Source organism: Sturnira hondurensis, unplaced genomic scaffold (genome assembly GCF_014824575.4).
Source record: "Sturnira hondurensis isolate 20B ecotype Veracruz unplaced genomic scaffold, ASM1482457v3 Scaffold0022136, whole genome shotgun sequence".
Taxonomy (NCBI): domain Eukaryota; kingdom Metazoa; phylum Chordata; class Mammalia; order Chiroptera; family Phyllostomidae; genus Sturnira; species Sturnira hondurensis.
The window spans coordinates 6,173,983-6,190,536 of NW_028094767.1; the positions used below are offsets into that span (position 1 = coordinate 6,173,983).

Sequence of the window (16,554 nt, forward strand, 5' to 3'; positions counted from 1 at the left end):
TGGGTAATTTCAATTTCCTCATGATAGGACATCATAAAAAATACAGAACATCACAAAACTACTATATTTCATTGCAAACTCAAAATGAAGAGGGTTCTATGTTTAGATTCTAAAACTGAAGAATAGGTACTCTTGTGAGAATTAATTACAACTTCAGGTTGATTGTCTTCAGGATGTATTGGTATAAAAGTGATTATGTTTCTACTTTTTATTATTTTCAATATTACTTAGTTCAATTGCTTTGCTGATTGTTTTTAATTCCTACAATATTGGAAACTCAGATGAGTTCCATTTCCTAAATACAAAACAATCATCATGATTTATCTTCATTAGGTTGGTGCACTTAATAAAAGATAATTTTCAAACAATCACTGGCTTATGAGAATGTTGTTGTTTTTTGTTCAGCCATGTTGTTCCTGGCATTTTAATACATAGTGGAATTTGCATATAATTTTAATTAGATCCTCCACAATATCTTGAATTTTAATAGCCATATTAAAGTGCTTGTTATTATTTTTTTAATAGGACTACATCTTCTATATGTCCTACCAGGAAAACTATATATTGCTTCCGTGCTCAAAAGTATTGTGATTTTCCTACACTACTGAAACCTGAATTTATTAAATGAGTCAGCAAGTGGATTGTTTACAACTATTTCTTGCACTTTTTTTGCTTGAGTGCATGCTTAGATATACCTTTTCTTTCCTGGAGATAATTTCCATAAGATCAATTCTCAGAAGTGGTGTTTTTGTATCAATGACAATGCATTTTTAAATGTCTAAATCCTCACCAGCAGTTTAAGCATATGCCATTCGTGAGTGGTTGTTAGTTCCTTGACCTAAGTGGTGCTTTCATCTGTCACCCCCAAAAGAAGTCATGAAAGGGTGGGAAGAGTGACAGTCTCTGGCCTTAGTGTCAATAGACTGAGTTGGGGCCACCAAGTTGACCCCAACCAAGGTTCCTTAAGCCAGCAAATGCACAGCCACCTTTTGCTGGACCTTGAAAGATTTTCTACAGAAGATACATGTGTGATCTCACTCATATGAGGTCCATGGTGGTACTGTTTAGTGGAGTGACTATTAGCCTCATAGAGGCAGCAAGATATTGGCAGAGTCTTAGTTCTGCAGACAGAAGGCTTGAGTTGAATTAGAACTCAGTGACCTCTTAGACATGTAATCTTGGGCAGGTCACTGAAGCAATGGGAGTTCAGATCTCCCGTCTGTATAATTAGACTTCTGGACGACACTAATCTTTAAAGAGTCTTGCAGCATTAATGTAAAATTTAAAAAAATATCCACTGACTGGTTCTATACTTTTTAACTGTAAGAAATTATTCTAAAGAATAATAAATGTGGGAGGCTGAGAACAAAACATACCTATTTAGTCTGGACTGGGGAGAGTGTATTTCCTTCATTGGAAGGGACAATTTGAATATGCTTCATTGTAAAAGGAAAGTCAGTCAAACAAGGAAATAAGCATTGTAGTTGGAAGAATTGCTAAATGAATATTAGGGCAAGAGCAGAAAATAAATATTTAAATAGAAGAGTCACATGCAGTTATTTCTGTCTTTGTATGAAAAAATTATAAATTATACCTATTCAAAATATTACATGAAGTTGCTCTTTCTAGGCTCCAGGAGAAAAATTATGTAAAGTATTGTTTTGAAAATGATTATGTCAAAATATAAGATCTCGGAAAACATAACAGTAATCCTACCATTATTTTGTGTATGGGAGACTTTGCTGCAAAAATTTCAACTGATAATTAGTAAAATGATCACTGGGTAAAAGGTGTCATAAAAATTTGGTAAATAATAAGTGAACATATAGAGAAAAATTGTATTTTTTTATTTGAATTAAACAACATTTCCTTTCCCATTGGGTTTAATTCAGTCATATCTATATAATATACAACAAGATATATTTATTTTTCCTTGTTCCTAATATATTTTTTATAATTTAAATACCAAATTCCTGTGTACCTTATTTTTTAAAAAAATGGCTTATATAGGATATACTATAAGACAATTATCCCAGTAAACATTTTTTTGTCTTTTACCATTTATTAAGCATTGTTCTGGGAGTTTTGACCTTATAGGAGATTTAAAAGAATTAAGACAGTAAGGTTAGCAGGGTTGCTGCTAGTAAATGTTGAGCGACTATAAAACATAGACATTACCTTTGTCTGTTAAAAGGCTTACTCTTATTTAGGGGACCTAGATTTGGTACAATTACTCACTAAACTTTCTGGAACAATTCTTTGAAAAGGAAAAATAAGCCCCAAAATGCTCAGTTACATTATTCTACCACATAAAATAAAAGGAAATGAGAAATGCTAATATTTAATTTTCAAATAGCACTTAAACATTTCATAATGTGCATTCCATCATCATTATTTCTGGTCAATGAATCTAAACGCGAATATTGTTTTCCCATAGTCATTTACCTAATTACTTTGTACACAGAAAATATGAGTGAGTATAAACATTTATAATTTTTATTCAAGGATTTTTAGGGACTTAAAGCTAAAGAATATATCAGACCTCCAAAAAGTTCATAACTGTAATAAAGTCAGGGGGTTTTTGAAGTTGGAAATTTCAAGCCCCAGTTACCTCATAAAAGATGTCAGTGACTTGCCTACAGGGCACTCTGAATCCCTTGTGTCTCAAGTGATATTAGAGAAGTCAAGTTCGACATCACTCCCTGCTGTGAAGTCACCATACTGCATCTATTCACCTACCTACAAGCCGTAAACTACCACTGCCTCCACCCTATTTTTTTAAAATGTTGAAACATTAAATAAATGTGTTTTCTTCCTTTTTACAAAAGACTGATATCCCTAGGTATTTACCCAATTCCCTTTATTGTATAAATTTCTGAAAACTTAGAGTAACCTGATGTCATTTGTGTAGGTGATTGAGTGCTGTATTATTATACCAAACAAGACTAATCTTAATGCAACTTTGTGAGACATGTAGAGAAATGAATTCACAATCTAAAGCCTTTTGTGTTGAATATTGTATTTGCATTCACTATACCCCTCACCAGTAAATCAGGTGAAATTACACATAAAATGTTCCTGTTTTTAAAGCTGAACTGAAGGCAGATGATTGCTCAGTGACATGACATGTTTATATATTTTTGTTATGTTAAATTGAAGTTAGAACCCAAGTCATCTGATTTTAAGTACTGTCCATTCTAGAATTCTTGAAAGATGATCTTTACACAAATGAACTCCCTGTGAAATGTGTCCAACTTTGAGTATCTGTGAACATTTAACTCTGACTCATTTCCCCTCAAATGGTCATCATACACAAAGATATAGGCAGTGTCACTATAAATCAGTTTTACTGTTAAGTAGTTGCACATACTAATGTGTTTTAATAAAACCAGTGGAAAAGTTGAGAATGAATTTATTAGTTTTGAAAATGTGTTATGAGTAGAACAAAACTAAACACAAACCTATTCAGCTTCGGAAATCCCAAATTCCACCCAAAGAAGGGAATTATAGAATTCCCTTCCCATAACTGTCTCTGTGGGTGAAGGAGAAACTGCATTGTCTTGAGCAGGATTCTCAATGGCTCACCAATTATATTAATAATTCATATACATAGATTTTCTCTATAGTCACTGCAGCTGCAAAAATGTAGTTGCTTCCTTGGGAGGCCTTTTTTTCCTGCTGGGCTGAACTCTAATTGGTTTTATTTATAGACCATTTGTTATGTCCCTGGTACAACTGTACACATCATTCACAGTCTCTTGTCCCTAAAAACGAAGATTTATTCATGAGGGTATAAGAGTTCACTGCAAATGTGGCCATGTTTTACTGAAATACAACTTTGTCTCAACTCTCTAAAAGTGAGGTACAATGAAGGAGACAGGTCATCATCATTCACCACTGTCCAAATAGTGGTGAATGACATTTTCTGTGAGATCAGGAAAAGTATGAAGATAGCAGAGCAAGTAAATGAATGTTGGTAAAATGACTATTTGTAATTGTTTCTTTTATTGACTGGGAGGAAAGAAATTAATAGATTTCTTCCAAAAATAGTGCTTTAATTGAACAATAGCATTTTTTTCTTACTGTAATTGTAATTGAGTATTTATTTAGAAACGAATTGAGATCTTGTGCAAATGAAGGAAAAACCATGTATTCCCAGTCATTAAGACACTCCTTTAATTTCATGTAATATTGATGAACAGTACCCTTAAGTACAATTAAATAGAGAAGACATTAATTTTAAAACAACCCATTCTGTTATAGAGACCTGAGGGTTTTTTTCTTTTCTTTTTTTCCCCCTCAGTCTTAAGGCAAGTCATGATTAATTACAAAAGAATTGCAGAGCTATAATCACAGACCAACATAATTTTTTCCAGTTGTTTTGAAATGTATAATGTGCTAATAAGCTGTTCATTAAATTGGTATTTTCTGTTTCACTTAAGAAAAAGCCCTTTTGTATTACCAAAGCTTGACTATTTTCATAGAACAGGCTATAATCACATTTTTTGAATAGTTTACAAAGATTTCAATAGCTTACTACTTTGCAGCTTACCTCAGAGTGGGCAAAATTAGATCCAAGTTTTTGTATAGGACAGCTCCAAGAACAAATACTGATGATTCATCTAATTCTAGAAAGAATACAATTTAAAAATATTAGCAGAAAAAATAGCAAGAAATTACTATATCTCACAAAATTTTAATTTACTCATTACATGGGGATTGCAGAACTTGATGATGAAAAGCTGGGCAGAAGAGAAGCCTTCCTGACCATGAATAGGCAGGTTATTCACCACACTCCATACATTTATTGAAGTTCTAAAAGATGTGTTGTCAGTGTTTTGTGTCAGAAAGTAGTATTGCTTCATGAAGTTAAGACAAGGAGCTGCTTTAGTGGCAGCTACTGGGCTTAAATTCCCAAAGATATGGGGGAAGGTAGCTGATTCTCTTTTGCAACCCCTCAATCATGAGGTCAAAATTTCCAGGGCAAAAATGAAGACCACAATGGCACTGTTGAAAATGCACAATTTTAGAGACTAATGAAATGTTCTTAGAACTTAATTTAAAAAAAAAATTTGTTTTTATACACCAAAAAAATATCTTCAAACCAAAACAAATGTGAGGAAGAAATGGAAATAACTTTCATGGAAAATGCAATACGTTTCATTACCTAAAGTCGAAATATGAGGCCACAGACTCTACACTGAGAGAAGACTGTCAATATGGAAACTTGATCATGTCAAGCATCAGTCTACAATTTGCACTTGTATTTTTTTTTTGATTCTAGTAGATCCTTTGCTCCAGTGAATTCAGAGACTTAAAGCCCAAGTTTAAGCTTTTTATATGTATAAAAATAATTTAATTTAATTTAATTTGGAGGCTTTCTAAATTATTTGATATGTGGAAATTCATGTCTAGACTTTTATTTTGTATGCTTTTTATCTTTTTAAAATTTTTTAGTTATTAAATTACAGTTTTCCCAATTTCTTCCACTTTGCCCTCTTCTGACCTGCCCCACCCCTGCTCCCACAGTCAATCCCCGCACTGTTGATCGTGTCCATGGGTCATTCATACATGTGTTTTGACTAATTCCTTCCCCTTCTTTTTATTTTTAAAATATTAATTTTTTATTTATTGCTTTCTTTTAAGTCTACACTTAGCATCCTGTTTAAGAATGTTTTCTTTAAAAAAACTTACTGAATATATTGGGGTGTCATTGGTTAATAAAATCATACAGGTTTCAAGCATACAACTCTATAGACCTTGATTAAATGGTCTTATCATAAATGTGTTTGTTTAAAACCTTAATTATCTCACATATTTACCTTTTGATGACAGAGGAGTGAAAATGCTTTTTGGAATGACTACTCTGTCTTCCGAGTTTCTTGCCCAATCAACCATTCCCTTCCGTCCTTTCATGGGGAAGTTGATGTCTGTCAGAACAGAGGCTGCTGGAAGCTTCTGAATGCTAGCCACTATTAAAAAAGAAGTAATAATGTCAACCAAAATCTTCCAGTGTAATCAACATTGATCATATTAAACCTTGTAGTATATACAAAATAAAATGTCAAGTCAAAATTATATTTATCAGCGTTACAAAACAGACTTACTTCTTTGTATTAAACACTACCCATTTAGGTTACTGATTCCTTTACTTATCAATCCAGGTGCTTGCCGCTTTCAGCAGGAATCATACATAGTGCTGGTCAATGCAGGGTGGGGATTCTGAGAATACCAGCAGGTACCCCATACCCCTTATTCATGGTAGGTCTCCACTTCAATTGTTTGAAGCTCATGCTGTATTTTTTGTTAAATATTTTGATCAATGCACTTGATTCATAAACTAAAGTTTGCATTTAAATCTGAACTTTTTTATCTTTAGAACAAATTTTCTGCATTACATCTGAACACTGTCTTTGGGACAAATTGTTCATGGAGCCCTGGCTGGTGTAGCTCAGTGGATTGAGTGCGGGCCTGCGATCCACACGATCGTGGTTCGATTCCCAGTCAGGGCACATGCCTGGGTTGCAGGCCAGTTCCCAGCAGGGGATTCACAAGAAGCAACCGTACATTGATATTTCCCTCCTTCTCTCCTTCCCTTCCCCTCTAAAGATAAATAAATAAAATCTTAAAAAAAATTGTTCATGGATGTGGGGGGGTACCAGGAAGTCATGGAAAACAAAGCCATGCAGCTCCAGGGGACAGAACTGGCAGAATGCAAACAGTGAAGCACCATGGATGCTATGACCAGAGAACCACTAAAACATGCAGGGGCAATAAACATATACAACAATAACAAATAATTCTTAAAATGCAAACCTACGACTGAAAGTAATAAATGTGTGTGTGTATAGGAAAAAAGAATTGTAACTTTACTTGCAGTAAGTATTTTAAAGTATTGAAAAAATAGTGAATGATGTTTGGTAATGCCTGAATATGTATTTGACATTAGTGTATATTTATTCTATATACACAGAAATATATGTAAAACACATATAATAAAACTATGACGATAAACACTTAAGCACTTATTGATAATATATATATTTCAATTAAGTAATGTACTTTTTATAATTTCATATTGCTCTACATGAAAGTTTTAAGCTCCCCATGTGGGATTTAAACGGAAAGATGATAGGGAATCTCTAAAAGCTATCACAAAAGGAAAGCTAAAGTAAGAAATCATTAGGCTTCTCGCAAATGGGTTTCATTCAAAAGACATTTGTAATTAAATCAAGTGGAGATGAAAATTAAGAATTTAATAATACTAGTTGTATATTATTATTGCACCACTGGCTGAGTTCCAAATTAAATTGGTTATGTATTATTGCACTTTCTTAAAGCAGTTCCAGGCTGTTTTACACATCTGCCATTAGTATGAGATGGAGTTTTCTTTGGCCTTTAAGTTGACATAATAAGCCTAAAAAGGGATTTCATAACTGAATGGTGAAGAAAAAAAGGTACATGAATTAGTTATGGATGTTAAATACTGCTTTTGAACAAGAGCCCTAATGATTATAATTTCTTTAATTTTTCAAACCACATAGTGTCTTTGTTGTTCATAAATAACCCAGGTCAAGTGTCCTTAAGGTCCCAATCCTACACTGCATGTAGATGGACAGGTCAGCACATTGCAGCACATTCTTTCCCTTTAAAATTATTTTTGATACAATTTTAAAATTTTTTATTTATTTATTTTTAGAGGGGGGAAGAGAGGGAGAAAGAGAGGAAGAGAAACACCAGTGTGTGGTTGCCTCTCGTGTGCCCTCTACTGGGGAACTCTCCCACAACTCTGGCATGTGCCCTGACTGGGAACCAAACCGTGACCCTTTGGGTCGCAGGCTGGCACTCAGTCCTCTGAGCCACACCAGCCAGAGTGCAGCACACTCTTTCTTAAGGGTCCTATTGTAAGCTCTATTCAAAATGCAAAACTAAGTTCATGTACTTCCAAATTCTTTCATTCTAACTTTGGCTGTCTTAGTGCTAAAGAAAATTTATTTCACCTCTCTGTTCTAAAAATTTGTAAAGAGAAATGAAGGTTTTTTGACTGTCACTGAACTAGTTCCTACCATAAAGAAAAATAAGAAATAAATTGTTGGGCCTTCATGTCTAATAATTCTTCTGTTTCTATACATATTAAATAGAAAAAGTAAACAAACATAAAAGAGAAATAATAAAAATTTATTTTATACCACTTCATCCTAAATAAATGCTAGTCTAATACCATATTCTTAAATATATAAAAATGATATATTTACATCTGCATCTATGTCACTTTATAAAACGCATTCATTCTTCAATTCATTCTCACACTGGCTGTTAAATTGTGACTACATGGATTAGAACTCACTTTTGGACACAGTCTAGATTAAAAAAATAAAAATCAATTAGGATCACTTATTTGTGCAGAAGTCCTTTGAATTGCATAGTCTTGAGCATAAAGGGTACATAGAAACATTTATTCATTAATTATTATAGAAATGCAGTTGTAAAGATGGCATTTTCAATAAATACATTACAAAAAGGGTTATGACTTCATAGGTTCAAATGCTAGACTTCGAATGGTCAATATACATGTTCTTTAAAAGACAGAGTATTTAAAGGTGCACATCTTTACCTAAAAATGGTTTTCACATTATTAAAGGACTGAAGAACTTTTTAAAAAGATTACCATATCTTGGTATGTGAAAATTAAATGAAATCCAAATCCCAAGGTCTGCAGATAAAGTTTTACTGAAACAGGCATACCATTCATTCATACGTTCTCTAAGGCAGTTTTCATGCAGCAATGGCAGAGTCAGATAGTCACAGCAGAGTCTGTAGTTACTCTCTGGCCCTTTAGAGAAGAGGTTTGCCTACTCCTGTTCTGGACATATGTGGGAGAAGCTATTTTTAAATATTACACTTTTCCTTTAAAAAGAGAAATACATTCCAAAAGCATCTTAATTTCTGTACTTTTTCTGTTCTCTATTGCATGTTCTTTCTGACTACTTTTTTTCCCCTGTGCAACACAGAATACAGTGAGGAAGGTTTACACTGATTATACCAAATTATTTTCAGTTTTTAAAAAGTATATTTAGTGAACTTTTGAAAATAGGCACTGATATACATTCACTTCTATACCAGATAGCTCATGATGTCACTACTAATATAAATATAAAATAAAATGTAAAATGAGAATCATTTTTGCACGTATACCTAAATAGTAAAAACAAATCAATATAAAAATTCTTTAAGAAATTAATTCTTCCTCTTCTCCCAATCAGTGACATTGAGAACAGAGTTTCTGCAGAGGAAGGTGCAGGGGATGATAACTGACCAAGTATACATCCAAAAGCTATAATTGTATTACTCAATGTCTTCCCAATAAATTCAATAAAAATATGAGAACTTTTGCAATATGCAGCATGCTTGACTTTTCATGTGTGTGTTTGTGCGTGTGCATTCGATATCTAAGCATGTTTAAACCTTCCTAGAGAAGTAAGTTTGGAGATTCTGAGGAGTTAGGCACTAATCAGGCAAGAAACAACAACTGAAGGCAACTCAAGGGATTTCCAAGATAGTGAATCGTCCGTTTTCAGAAGATTAATAGCAATGGAAAGTGAAAATATGGAGAAAAGAGATCATTGTAGACTGAAGAGTTCATTCTGGGAATTCATTCATCCAACAGACCTGTACTGAGCCCTGAGAGTGTTCAAGCATTGTTCCATCACTGAGGATTTAACAAATTTAACAATTTGAGGATTTAACAATTTGAGAGAGACACAAATTTATCATTTGTAAAGAGCTCATACTCTAGTGGTGAATACACACAGCTGGTAAGTGAGCAAACAATTCAGACTGCTCTGGATTGTGATAGGTGGCATCGAAGAAATAATTTCAGTAGAGTCGGATGGAGCATGGTTGGTTGCCAAGGAAGGCCTTTCTGAAGAGGTATAACTGGGCTGTGGCTTAATGGTTGCACATGAGCCAAGGACACTGCCAATGCAGCCTTAGGGCCTGGAAAGGTACGTATTGTTCCAGAGGAGTCAGAATAGCCGTGTCTGGGTAGGAGGGTAGGAGAAAGCATGAAAGGGGAACAGTGCATCCTAGGGAAGCAGTAACATTCCTAATAGAGCAAAAAGACTTACTTAGAGTAGGAGAGGGGACTGAAAACGATATTGTAGGCTAAGAGATCTAGTGATCTGGAACATGATCGAACGTGGAACTTGGAGATGTTAACTGTATGCCTTCTAACTAGAATAGTTGATAATGTAGACATGGATAAGTTCTAAAGAGTACAGAATGGGCATATCCATTCATTCATTCAACAAATATTAGTTGAGCACTTATTTCATGCCAGGCACAGTTCTGGGCTCTATAAATATCCCAGTGAACAAAACAGTGAAAATTCCTGCCCTCATGGGACTGGCATGAAATCCGGGGTGAGTTAGACAAGGAATTAAATAAACACAACTGGATAGAATGCCAGTACTGATAACTTGATAGAGATGATGGTTAGAGTTGGGAAGCCCGGGGAAAGGTTCTTTGGTAAGCTGGCATGTGTGCGGATACCTGAACTAAATGAGGTGGACAGCTATGCAGGTACAAGAAGATGACAGAAAAAAGCTGCAAGATGTAGTATACGAAAGACTCATTTTTAAAGGATAAAGAGAAATAAAAGGAAAGACACCAAAAGTAAATGGAGGAGAGATGGAGAGGGAGGGAGGAAGGGAGAGAGGGAGAGAGGGAGAGAGGGAGAGAGGGAGAGAGAGAGAGAGAGAGAGAGAGAGCATCATAATAGCACACAAATTTAGAAACAAAAAGATATATTTTAATAATGGAAGAATGGCTTTATAAGGAGTCAAGCCTTTATAAGTTATGGGAAAAGGCCATTGGTCTAAAGATATAAAAACCATACTCTAAAATTAGCTTCAGGTCATGCTGTAGACATTGGCAAACTTTTTCTATGAAGGGTCAAAAAGTAAGTATTTTCATCCCTGTGTGCCATCAGATCTGTGTTGCAACTATCCGACTCTGCTAGTAGGATGTGAAAGCAGCTATAGGTGATTCATAAATGAAAGACCACGAACGAAAGTATGGTCATATAGTAAAAACTGTGTTACGTGACCAGTATGGTCTCTGCAGTCACATCACACTTGACTGTCGACTGCTGAGCCTGGTCAAGATGCACAGGTGTCTGTTCCCCAACCCCACGAAAGGCTTTTCCTTTATAACTAGAACATTCTTTTTATTCTAATCCTTAAGTCGCTGCTAAATTATTTTTTTCTTAGGTTGGTCTGTCTTCATTGTTCCATGTAAAGAAATTGAATTCCCCCCTATTCTTGACTATTATATCACCCCGTTTACTTATGTTTTATGGTCCTATTCACAGTTAAATATGGTGTAGTATATGAGGACTGCTTCCCACACTAGACTATAAACTCCAAAAGGAAAGGAATTTTCCCTATTTACTGTTATATGATAGAATCCTAACATGTAGTAGTGTTTGACACAACACCCTACATATTTTTTAATGAATGGGGTTTACCAAAGACTTAGGAGGAGACATTGGGATTTCACGTGAAATCTTGGGCCCTGGAGACAGACTTAGTTTTCCAATTACTTTGTGATCTTTGACAAGTCATTTAATTGCTCTTCAGTTTGATCATCTGTGAAAGTCAATAGCCTTTCATGATGAGTAAGCCAAAAACAGTTCAGTCCCTATACACAGTTAAGACAATATATGCCAATTTCCTTTTATTCTTCACCTCAACCATTCTCTGCTATGTGTAAAACACTGTGGATGATCCAAATTAAAGAAAAAAATAAGTTCTTGCCCTGGCTGGGGTGGCTCAGTGGATTGAACACTGGCCTGGTAACCAAAGGGTCACTGGTTTGATTCCCAGTCAGGGCGCAAGCCCTGGGTTGCAGGCCAGGTGTCCAGTAGGGGGGTATGTGAGAGAGAGGCAACCACACGTTGATATTTCTCTCCCTCTCTTTCTTCCTCTTTTACCCTTTCTTTAAGAATAAGTAAATAAAATCTTTAAATTTAAAAAATATATAAAAACAAAAAAAGTTCTTACATAGAAAAAGATTATAATCTAGTGAGACACCTGATTCACACAAATATCTTATGTATGGGTAGAATGGGTTTAACAACTTTTATTCTGAACTTCAAAACTACTCGAACTATTTAATCGAATTCCTTCAGGAACCTCATGGAGTATATTCAAAGCTTAACTATTGATTTCCACCTATTCTTCATCAAAATATTCTTTCCTTACTCAGTGTTTCCCATCTCTATAAAAGGTATCTCCATTCCCCCTTTTATCAAGGCAGAAAACAGTAAGTTACCCTTGGTCCATCCGTAACCTCAGCCCCAGAATCTAGTTGCTCACTGTGCTCGCTGTTTCCCTTCCAGGCTGTTTCCTTATCACCACCTGGACTGCCGCACAGTAGTCCATCAAACCTTGCCTAAATGAAAGCAACTCACTGTATTCACTATTTCCGTTATTACACCTCTCCTACTCTCTCTCTACATGGCAAGGAGTCATTGTTATAGCAGGGTTGAGGTATGCCACTCACCAATGATTTCCTGTGACATTTGTACAAGGCACAAACCCCTTTCCAGGGTCCCTATGACCTGGTCTTGACTCCTTCCTCAGTGCTTGCTCATGACTTTTCCCAGTAACAACTGCTCTTCAGTCACATGTCTCTCATTTCACAAGAACTCCTCCCTTGGAAAATTCTCAGCCCTCAGATCTTGCCAAGGAGAATTTGGCAGCACTGGGCAATGACATCCCCCAAAGCTAAGTTAGCAATCTTGGTCAGTTTCCTTCATGGAATTTACCAAGATTCAAATACACACACACACACACACACACACACACACACAAATATGTATATAGTATATACACATATGTATTGTAGGAGACCATTCTGCATGGCGTGGGCCCAGCCCCCAGTGGCAAACATTTACTGCAAAGTAACTTCCTAAAATCCATGCTAAACCTTCCAAGGATGAGTGTAACTGCTTCAACCACTTTTGCCCTTTTCATTTGCAAATACCCCTCCTCTGTGATGTGATTAGCAGCATTGGCTTCTTTGTTTTCTGTAAACGGTAACCACCTAAAGCAACCTGTGCGTAGTAAATGAGGACCATCCTGTAATGTGCTGGGAAACCCAATAAAGGTTGGTCACCGCAAGGGTCAAGGCTTTTGATCCCCTTGAGAGAAAAGCCATGCTGTCCCTTTTCCTCCACGGGACCCAGTCGTCCCTGTGAATGTCTCATTTCATCCATAATGACACAGGCACTGCAGGCCAGTGTCTGCATCAATGTATATATAAAATACATATATAAATATGTATTTGTTTTCAAAGTTCTTTTTCTTTATATTATATACAATACAAAGTATATGTTTATTAGTTTACTAAGTTTCCTGTTTTAAAACTTATCTGCCCTACCAGAATGTAACATCCATATGGGCCCAGCCAGGCGTGTGTGGCTTCTCTTTTTGTGACCAGAGGCTAGCTGGTACCTGGCAAGCACTGAATAAAGACTGATTTAATATAATTAAGGAAGGAAGAACTGAAGAGGAGACCAGTTTCAACTTGAGAGGGGGAACCGGGCAAGATTAAGTACATGATTCTATGACTGTAACTAAGAACAAGGAGGTGATTTCAAGTTGTTTGTAGAATTTTAGCCACTTTATCTTACCAAAAAAGAAAGCAGGGGCCCTATGCACTTTTCGAAATAGAGAGAACTAAAGTTAGACATATGTGCTTAAGCAAGCATGATTTTTTGAAGAAAGAGGGGGGACAAACAGCTGTGACAGACATACCACTTACTGAGCACTTAGGTGCCAGCACTAACACATTCTCTCACTCGATCCCACAACACACTTGAAGCAAGCACAGTTAATCCCGTCATAGACTAGTTTTGGATCATTCTGCTGCAGAAATAAACTCTGAATCCTAATGGCCTTACGGTAGAGATTCACGAGTTTACGACTGGAACATAAACACAGTAAAGAACAACTGCCGCCCCGGCCCCTTGGCTCAAATGGTTGGAGCGTCGTCCCATACACCAAACGGTTGTCGGTTTGATCGCTGGTCAGGGCGTGTGCAGGAGGCAACCAATCAACGCTTCTCTCTCATATTGATGTCTGTCTGTCTCTCTCCCCCTTCCTCTTTCTCTAAAATGGATAAACATATTCTGGTGTGGATTAAAAAATGACTGTTTACAACAATTATTACTTGATATAGAGATATTTGTGAATTTCATTTCTGTAGCATCAAATTCAGAAAAGAGTTTGAGATTTGGATTATCAAAGCAAGTAAACGAAAAATATCTGCAAACAAGCAATAATTTCCTCTTCCTCTCCACATACACACATGCACAAACACATAAGTTGCACGTCCTATTTCACTACAATAATTTATATCTAGTTAAAAAGAGCATACCAACCAATTACAATTTTGTTTGACCTATATTGTCTAAATTATATTACACAATAATATATTGACTTTTCTGGTAAGATATTGATATTAAAAATTAAGATTTTGTATTTCCAACATATAATGGCATTTTTAAAATGGCATGGATATTTAGAATGAAATTTTTAAGATAGTAGATGTTATCCTCTTTAGCAACACTATTATTACCTTTTAGGAAAAGTAAAGAAAAATTGAAGGACCTAAGAAAAATTAAAGGAGAATTAATTGCACCATGAGTTTAGGGAAAGAAAAATTAGACTACGTAGAAAAAAAAGGATAGTGAAATAAATTAACATTCTCCAATAACAGAGACAGAGTCTTCAAAAGAAGAAATGTTCATATTTGTAAAAGTAACAAAGTAGCCAAAATGGACATTGAATCTGATTATTAAGACCTCTTGTAATAGCAAAGAGAATGTTTCTGTATCTTAGTCTCAATTATCTCTCTGTATCCCCACTGGATTTTAGAACTCACTTAGCAATTTCAATGTATTAGGCTCTATTTAATTTCAAAATATGTATATTAGATATATAATCTATTATCCAATATAAATCGTGAGCTGTTCAAACCCTACATCTATAACACTCTATTTAGTAGTTATCAGCTAAACCTTGAATAAAACATCGCCCAACATATAAAAGTCGTTTGTCCTTTAAATCTTGTTATTATTTGGATTTTATATTTAGTCTTTTATTAAAAATATCTTTGTTCTTTGACGTAACATTGACAAAAACTACCAACATTCCCCTAACTCTGTAGCATGAATTTTAAAACAACTGCATCTATCTGAAATAACTCATTTCAGTTATTTTCGAACATGCACACTCAACACATTCGCTCACATCTGCTCCTTCATGTTCATATGCCACAGATTGAAACACACGATCAATGAAAGAAAAGACATTAAATTATCCATCTAATTATTTACATTTCTTAAGTTATATGAAAAAAATAACATTTACATTTACATTTACATTTCTTTCTTTATATGAAAAAAAATTAGTAGGTAAAAAAAAAGCAAAAAAATAGTTTTGATTGTTCAAAAAACATTATTTAAGGACAAAAGAGAACTAATTTCTTTATGAATCCAGGATGATACAGTAATGGTACAGAATTATTTGATGCATCTATACAGATAAATGATACTATTTTACAGACTATAGGTGATGGGTTGCATGTTAAGGGAGCAGAAATTATAAAACTAAAGTAGAAAAGATTCCTCTGTATGAATCATTCAAAGGATCTGGGACCTGATTAGTGACAAATACATGGAGGAGAACAGTAACTTCTGAAGATAGGGAAATGTGAATAAAATCAGGTTTGTAGACCTTTAGGTTCACCGTACTATAGAAGATACTGTGTAACAAACTAATTTTAACAAACACACCACAAATATTTTCTAGTTTTAATTTTATTATCGGCGTAGAAGTCTGGGAGTCTGGTCTGCTCTATGAAATAAACAGTAAGTGTACTACTGAGGTTTGAAAAAATAAACAACGTAGGATATTAAATTTGGGTAGGAACTTAGAAGTTCCCTAGAGGGGCGGGCTGGGGCTATGGGGGACTGAGCGACCTGACCAAAGCCACACACCCAGTCAGTGCCAGAGCACATAGTTGTGCCTGCATTTGTCCACTACCGGTTACTCAGGCCTATTACCTGCCAGGTGCTTAATATATACTATCTTTAGTCTTCACAGTAACTCCTAAGAAAAGATATTCCTATCTCTACTTTGGAAAGGAGCATACTGAGGGATTTAGAGATAAAATAAGTTGCAGATGGTCAGTTAGTTATAGCACAGCCAAGGTTTGCAGCCAAATGTAGCTCCAAGGCCAGCAAGATTTCCTAGATAAAAAATAGCATCCTCGTTTATATCGACATGAAGGTACCAACTTCTAATCTGGGTCATATTTTTCAGTTGTCACATTCAGATGAGAATCTATTCATTTGGAATTCAGTGAAGGGAGCAATGGAGAGGAGGAATAATTTCACACAGAGTTCTCGGTATAACCAAATTAAAAAGATGGAAAAATATTGGAGGGGAATTAGTGCAATTTTTCTCTTCACAGGTTATTGTTATA

The 16,554-nt window shown here is 35.3% G+C and overlaps 1 protein-coding gene across 1 annotated transcript in view; it reads right to left on the reverse strand.

Annotated features, from left to right (window-relative positions):
• Positions 1-16,554, reverse strand: part of ADGRB3 (adhesion G protein-coupled receptor B3) — a 732,856-nt gene that overhangs the window by 336,712 nt on the left and 379,590 nt on the right. The window contains exons 13-14 of the mRNA XM_037034281.1: positions 5,823-5,972; positions 4,553-4,628 (exon numbers count right to left, since the gene is read on the reverse strand). Coding sequence (XP_036890176.1) covers positions 4,553-4,628; positions 5,823-5,972 — 226 coding nt within the window. The remainder of the gene's footprint in view (positions 1-4,552; positions 4,629-5,822; positions 5,973-16,554) is intronic.